Below are 7,266 nucleotides of genomic sequence, written 5' to 3'. Positions count from 1 at the left end.
TCCCTCAGGTGAGCCTCGCTCTCCCAGAGTTCCTTTCTGCTCTCGCTGTGATTTGGTAACCAAATGGGAGTCGGACCAGTGCTGAACTTTGACTGGGAAATCAGGAAACCAGTAAACCCCCCCCCCACCGTTTCCCAGCATGCTCAGCGAGGAGGATCAGCCAGCGACTGAAATAACCTGCCGCTCGGCTCGATAATCCCAGATTGGCAATTAGATTACAGGCTGACAGGAACTGATGATGTCATCTGATGATGTCATCACAGGAGGACAAATTAATCTTTTTACAGTGACACTGGAGGAAAACTAAGCAGGACGTCCTCACCTGTCCTCCATAACATCCCTGCAGGACGAGACGATGGTCCATCCGGCCGAGGACGCCATGACGGCCTGGAGAGATGACACCAGACTGGAGGACAGGGAGCACTGGTTAGACTGACTCTTGGTTGCCATGGTAACTGCCTGTGACCATCTACTAGGCAATATGGCCTAGTAGATGTGTGTAACTATGGCTGCCATGTCGTTGCCATAGTTACACACAGCTTTATTTCCGGTTCATTACCGGGAAGGGGGGGGGCAGCACAAAACGAGAGAATGGAAACCGGACCAGAACCAGAACCAGAACCATTAGTTAATGAAGAAACAAATCAAAACCAGAACAATCAGAAACTGAGACAAGCAATCAGACCAAACTGGACCCAATCCGGACCGGATCAGGAGGGTGTGTGCTCTTACATGGTACATATAGAGGAGCCCAGGTGGGAGTTCTGGTTCTGGTCCAGGGAACAGACTAGTGATGGTTTGGATCAGAGGAAACAACTGAATAAACAAACACAGAGAAATGGATGGAGGGGAATGCAAAGTCCTCAGTTTGCATAACAGGGATGTGTGTGTGTCTCAGTGTGTGTGTGTCACCGTGCTGAGATCACCACGGCGTCCACCTCACTCCATCCCATGAGCTGCTCCAGGATTTGCTTTGATGCCAGGAAGATTCCCGGGAAGAAAATGGAACCAGCAGCCAGCAGGCCCAGCATGCTGACCGGACCGGACCGGGGCAAGAGAGACGGGGAGAGAGAGAGAGTGTGTGTGTCAGCAGCTCAGAGAGAGGATCAGAGGGGCGGAGCTTCCTGCAGCCACCTGGAGAAGAGGAGAGGTGATGGGGGAGGAGCTAATCCCCAGGGGAGGATCAGGGCCAGTTCTGGACCGCATCAGAACCGGACCAGGAGCAGTTCTGTCTTCAGAGCTTCTCTGTTTCTGTCCCTCAGTTTCAGCCCAGAACCAGAACCAGACCCAGACACAGCATGCTGAAGCTCCACCCCCTAAATGTCAGCCAGCCAATCAGAACTCAGCTTGTACTCGCATAACTCCATCAGGTTTAATCTCTGGTTGGGATTAATAAAATGTCCCTGAATTTTAATCTGGATCCGGTGAGAATCCAGATTTTATGCAGAGCTTTAATGAGATCAGTTACTTTCATTAAAATCCTGAGCAGATTTATTTTCATAGCCATGGTTGTGTTGTCATGGCGACCGCAGTCAGTAACATTCAATTAATCAGGAGAAGCGATTTATTGAACCGCTTTAAAAATGGCCTTTAATGAAGTTTTATACAAACTTCTCAGTAAGAAGACATTTCTGTTTCCCAAAATCATTTGCTGTAATATTCTGGTCTTTAATGTGTTTTTATTTATAAGCAGAAAATCATCATGATGAAGAGAAATAAAGGTGTTAAAACTTCAGTTATCTATGTTTCACTTGATGAGTAAATGAAATAAATTTACTTTTCAATAGGAGCTTCACTGAACAGTTCTTTGTACTTTAGCTTTGAGTCATTTTATCATGACGTGCTGCTCAGTAGTTAAACTACATAAATGTCCCTGCAGAAAGAACTAACTGGTTTTAACTGCTTGTCAGAGTGAGACCTCTTGTTTCTACACCAGCTCTGTTTTAAAGGGGCGGTCTCATGGAAAACCAGCTATAAGCTTTCCATCATGTTACTCCTCATCAAAACCTGGGCCAGACCGGAACCGGACAGGAACCGGAGTGTTGAGAAATCATTTAATCTCCATGGCAACAGGATTAGATTCACATCCATCCATGGAGAAACGTTCCAGAGTGACGAATCAGGAGGAGCTGACTGGATTCTGCTCAACTATCGAGTCAAGGCTGCAGTTCTAACTGGGTAACTTTTTCTTTCCACTCAACTTTCTATGAATACTCTTAGCTTTCAGCAGTGACCTGCTGTGTCTCGTGGCCGCCTGTCCCGCCATCAGTCGTCTCCATGGCAACGTCTAGAGCCAAACTGGAGGTCAGGGTCCTTAGAGTTCAACTTAACATTTAAACGTTTCAGTCGTTTATCGGCCTCCTGATCTGAAGAAACCTTCACATTCACTTCAGGAAGAAGGCAGCAGGTACACCCGACCCGACCCGACCCGGTCCGACCCGGGTGAACAAACGACACGGCAGAACCAGCAGAACCGTCCGGTCCAGTGTCCATTTCTTTATTCACCATCACTAGTTTGATTCTAAATTCAAGTATCTGTCAGAACAGAACCAGAACCAGAACAGAACCAAACAGAACTTTGAGCTAAAATGGACAGAAACATCGGAGCCATATTCAGAATAATAAACATCGAGTTCTAAAGGTTCTAAAATGGAAAACGGGTTCTAGAGGTTCTGACCAACGCAGAGGAACCGGATTACAACCAGATCCTCCGGCTCTGTTCTGGGTCCACCAGAACCGGCCCAGTCCGTAATCCCAGGTCACAGATTTTTCCTCCAGAATCTGGAGACTGCAGGAAAGAACCAGAACTGGACCCGGAACCAGAACCAGAACCAAAGGAATCACACAAAACTCCTCCTGGAAGAGGCTGAATGAAGCGGTACCAGTTTCCATTGGACCGGTTCTGTTGGACCTCACGGGGAATAAACACACATGCACATTTACAGGAGGTTCTGGTGCCACTGTAGCCGGGCCCTCGGGTCAAACGGAACCAAGTCAGCAGCAGGTTCCTCCAGGGAGCCATGGTTCCGACACTCTGGACCCGACCCGGTTTGGCGGTTCTGATCTTCCCTTCAGACGGTTCTGACCCAGACCGTCGGCAAAGTCATTCTGCTGGAAACCAGAACCGGTCCCAGTCTTAACAGCAACCCAGGTTCTGGTTCTGGTTCTGTCATCTCAGCGGCCTGGTTCTGATGACCTGTCAGAACCACAGCCAGTCCAAATTAAATCAGGTCCGGCCCGGATCTCTGGTACCGTTTGGAGAACCAGAAGTTTTCTCATGATTTCTTCCATTTTGGTTTTTTGGGTCGTGATTTTATTTTGAAATAGAACCGGAACCAAACCAGAACCAGAAGGTCCGAACGGTCCTGCTGTGGACGGGAGGTTCTGTTGGGTCACTGGAGGAACCGGCAGCGGGTCGGGTTCTGAGACCCGGTCCAGTTGGGCGCCGGAGTGATCAGAACCAGAACTAAGCCACCAGCATTTTCTCTGATAAGTCCTGCTCCCAGAACCGGGTCAGAACCGGGTTACAAATGGAGGAGGAGGTAAAACTGGAGGAACGTTACAAAACTATCCAGAGTTCTGGTCCCGGTCCAAAAGTTCTGCAGAACTCTGAGGTAACAGGGTCCAGTTGGTACCGGTCCGAGGTTAACTTGGGTTAGATGAAAGGTTCTGGTCTCTGAGTTAATCCAGTCGTTTTTTTTCTTGATGATCCGGGTCACAACCGGACCAGAACCGGCGTGGTTAGACCTGCTACATCTGGTGAGGTTGCACTACTGTCGCCATGGCAACGCCACAGAACGACAACACAGTGAGACATGAGGAGCATTAGAGGAGGCGGGCGGGTTCTGACCCGGTTCTGACCCGTCCCAGTGCTCCAGCAGCAGCTTGGCTCCGGCGCCGGGGGCGTGTCCAGGTGGATCCGGCAGAACCAGAACAAATCAACATGAGGTCGGTCCGTTTGGGTCGTACACAGAGAGACAGAGAGAGAGAGAGAGAGAGAGAGAGAGAGAGCTAACTCGCCCGCCGGCTGATGATGATGATGGAGATCCGAAGCCTTCATCTCTCCTCCTTCCTGGAGACCTTGGAGGAATGCCACGCCGTGGACCTGAGGACCGATGACATCACATGACCCAACAAGAAGTAGAGCAATGACATCACATGACCAGGATCTGGACCCGGATCAGGATCAGGATCTGGACCCGGGTCAGGATCTGGACCCTTTGCAGTACGTCTCTGATGGACTGAACAGAGCGATTGAAATCTGTTCCCAAGCTGTTTCTGCCAGTTTCTCCTGGTTCCTGTCGAGCTCGTTTGATCCGGACTCACCTGGTTGGGCTCGCAGGATGTACAGCAGCTGGCTCAGAAACCGACCAGAACCTTGAGTTGGTCCGACTTTGCCTGAATTCACACCACATGGTTCGTGTCTCTGTCACTGTTGGCGTTTCCCTTTACACCGGAGCAGCAATAAAAACGTACGGAAGATGCTAACCTGCTAGGCTACAGGATGGTGGAGCGCTGTTTCCATGGTTACCGAGTTGCCTACCTTCTCCTTGTTGGACATGACGTTTATGGACATTAATCTTGGTACGTTGTATAAATCTGCCTGTCCTTATGAGCTGCTGTCCATCATTAAAAGTTATACAATAGGACGTCTGGTCCAGTCCTTGTCCGTCGGTGCAGCCGACCGCGCGGCGCCCTGCGGACATTTTTAAAGTGACATCACCTAACTTGAAGCGACATGAGGTGACCAGCAGCGGATTGGTGGCTTTGACGGCCGACATGGCGGAGTACTGAAGAGTGTGACGTCACGTGCAAAGGGTCCAGATCCAGGACTCCCCCCACCCAGATGACCCCAGGCGGCGGTTGCCATGGAGACCCCGCCCCCTCACCTGATGAAGGTCTTGAAGGCGGCGCTCTGGGGGTTGATGCAGAGCGGGACCCGCTTGCCCTGCTGGTGCTCTGTGATGAAGCGATGGATCAGTTCTGGAAGGACAGACGGCAGCGTCAGGCCCGGTTCTGGAGGTTCCCGGACCGGGCCCGGTTCCGACCCACCTTTGCCCTGCCACACAGACAGCAGGCTGTTCTCGTAGCTGTGGCTGAAGGGGCGCTCGGCCGCCGGCTCGAAGTCGCGCGTGTAGACGCGGCCGCCGGCCACCGAGTAGCAGCAGCGGCACATGCAGGTGTGGTAGCGCAGCCGGCCCTCGTCCAGGTACGGGTGGGACAGCGCGTCGCCGCCGGAGATCCGCTTGGCCTACACACAGAACCCGGCTGAGACCCGGAACCAGACCCGGAACCACAACCAGAACCAGAACCACTCACCGGGTCAAACACCAGCATGCGGCACAGCAGGTGAACGGCCTCGTGGGTAGCGCCGTCCGACAGCATGTAGAGCACCGACAGCGACGGCTGCAGAACCAGAACCAGAACCCATTACTGACCAAAACCAACCGGAACCCAGAGGCGTCTGATTGGCCGCTGCTCAGCTGACTGTGAGGAAGCATCACGTGCCCCAACACGGCCAACACCAGAACCCTCCGGTTCTGGTAGCATCGGCGGGCCGGGCAGAACCTCCTACCGGCTTGTGGGGTCCCCTGAGGATGTGGGCTCGGGCCCCTTCGCAGGCCAACGCCAGGGCGGACAGCGGTGGTGTTCCCAGCAGGTCCGTGATCAGGTCCAACTGCAGAGAAGAACAATCAGTTGAACCGGTTCTGGTTCTGGATCCAGATTCATTCAAAACAATCGACCAGCAGCCAAACAACAAATGGTTTCAGGCTGAGAAAATATCATAAACCTCCAATCAGCACCAACCCGGAACCACTGGACCCAGAACAGGGCCCTCTTTTCATTCATCTGCAGGGGCGCCTCCAGGAATCTTGGGCCCCCTGACAAAAAATTAAATTGGGCCCCTGTGCAGCTGCTGTTACAATTTTTTGAGTCTATGTGACCCTAAAAAGCATCACAGTTTTAAAGGCTGCATCTGCCTTGCTGCCTTTGGTTCAATGCTGATAATTAGCACAATATTTACTGCTCATGAATTTAACATCCAACAGTCCACATCCAGTATGCAGGTAGGTTGCTGAAACTTTTTCTATTAGATACTCAGGGTTTCCCCCAGTGTATTATAAGCCTGGTGGCCCGCCATGCTTTAGTAGCCTCGCCGCCAGGCTAAGCGTTGCTTGTTTACGTTTCTAGGAAAAAATAAAAATAAAAAATAAAAAAAATCGTTTTTTTTTATTTTGTTTGTTTTTCTTGGGGGGGGTTTAAAGCCAGGCTGCAAGCACCTCTTTTACTCTGAGCATTTCACTAGCAGAGCAGATTTATTCCTAAAGGATAGGTTTATAGTTTATGCATTTAAACCCGACAGCGCGGACCAATCACAGCTGGCGCCTCCTTTCATTCAAACTGGACTCAGGCTGACCTGTATGGATATTTACATCAACCTACTGTGAGGAATTATGATCCTCTGGAGAACTCTAGGTAGGAGTTTAAAACCCGCCGCGTAGCTCTGGTTGCAGCTCAATGTGAACCGCAGGAATAAGTTGTAGCGAATTCAGAGGCGGAGCGGTGAGAATGATTTATCTTTGTGAACGAACAATTATATGCGGCGTTTCCATCTCAACACGCTGCCCAGCGTGTGGCTCTGTGTCCGTCTTCCCTGTAAAGTTTATGTCTGGTCCCGGTTGGCCGGAGCGTTTGTGGATAACGAGCAGCGCTAACCTGATCATGCAGGTTCAGCCCGGTGAGGAGCTTTCGCGGTCTCCTCGGAGTCACGCATCACGCTGATTTTATATTATTTTTAGTATTATTTTTCCGGTTACACGATGCATCAAACCATATCAAATGCGTTGTCTACTTAGAGTTAATGCGCACGGCCGTATGGAGATCTGAGAAACTCGTCCCATAAACTCGACCAACCAAAACAGTTTCTGTGACGCTTATTAAAAACTCAACAGACACGAAATGGAACAGCTACTAAAGCCACATTAGCCGCATTGAATTAAATCTCCTGTTTGTTGCGCATTTCTGCGTAGTGCAGCAGATTACCTCATCATGCAGGGCCGGTCCAAGGCTGTATGAGGCCTGGAGCAGAATCTGATTTAGGGGCCCCTTTTGTTCCTAAAAATACCTCTAACAGCTTCTGTGTTAGATTTAGTGAAATATGGGAGAAGGGAGTAGTTTAATTGGCCAGCCTAAAAAGCAATAAGTTATAATCGCAGTTTACTAATTTGTATTTGTAAATTCAAAGATTAAACTCACAGCATCAGA

The 7,266-nt window shown here is 50.4% G+C and overlaps 2 protein-coding genes across 3 annotated transcripts in view; both read right to left on the bottom strand.

Annotated features, from left to right (window-relative positions):
- LOC106943000 (protein FAM57B-like) overlaps window positions 1-2,380 on the bottom strand; it is a 9,558-nt gene extending 7,178 nt beyond the window's left edge. Inside the window, exons 1-2 of one of the 2 annotated variants that reach the window (XM_015026346.1) lie at window positions 913-2,380; window positions 323-406 (exon numbers count right to left, since the gene is read on the bottom strand). In XM_015026346.1, coding sequence (XP_014881832.1) covers window positions 323-406; window positions 913-1,031 — 203 coding nt within the window. In that variant the 5' untranslated portion in view covers window positions 1,032-2,380. The remainder of the gene's footprint in view (window positions 1-322; window positions 407-912) is intronic. The other variant, XM_015026347.1, reaches the window with a different exon arrangement.
- Window positions 2,381-2,476: 96 nt separating this feature from the next.
- On the bottom strand, window positions 2,477-5,725 carry LOC106943002 (serine/threonine-protein kinase NLK2-like). Its single transcript, XM_015026348.1, has 5 exons — window positions 5,576-5,725; window positions 5,320-5,406; window positions 5,053-5,251; window positions 4,890-4,983; window positions 2,477-4,105 (listed from the first exon to the last, which is right to left on the bottom strand). The coding sequence occupies exons 2-5, from the start codon at window positions 5,383-5,385 to the stop codon at window positions 4,057-4,059; spliced, it is 408 nt and encodes a 135-aa protein (XP_014881834.1). The 5' UTR covers window positions 5,386-5,406; window positions 5,576-5,725; the 3' UTR covers window positions 2,477-4,056.
- Between the last annotated feature and the right edge of the window lie 1,541 nt (window positions 5,726-7,266).

The sequence above is a fragment of the Poecilia latipinna genome, unplaced genomic scaffold (genome assembly GCF_001443285.1).
Source record: "Poecilia latipinna isolate Pla-1442-1.1 unplaced genomic scaffold, P_latipinna-1.0 Scaffold4768, whole genome shotgun sequence".
NCBI classification, from domain to species: Eukaryota; Metazoa; Chordata; class Actinopteri; order Cyprinodontiformes; family Poeciliidae; genus Poecilia; species Poecilia latipinna.
This window is presented reverse-complemented; position numbering and strand designations above follow the sequence as displayed.

Excerpts from the sequence above, each read along its gene's own strand:
- LOC106943002 (XM_015026348.1), bottom strand. The coding sequence starts at position 5,385 with ATGCTGTCGGACGGCGCTACCCACGAGGCCGTTCACCTGCTGTGCCGC. Across the intron at positions 5,252-5,319 it reads GCATGCTGGTGTTTGACCCG|GCCAAGCGGATCTCCGGCGG; the intron begins GTGAGTGGTTCT and ends TTCTGTGTGTAG. Across the intron at positions 4,106-4,889 it reads GCCTTCAAGACCTTCATCAG|GTCCACGGCGTGGCATTCCT; the intron begins GTGAGGGGGCGG and ends ATCGGTCCTCAG.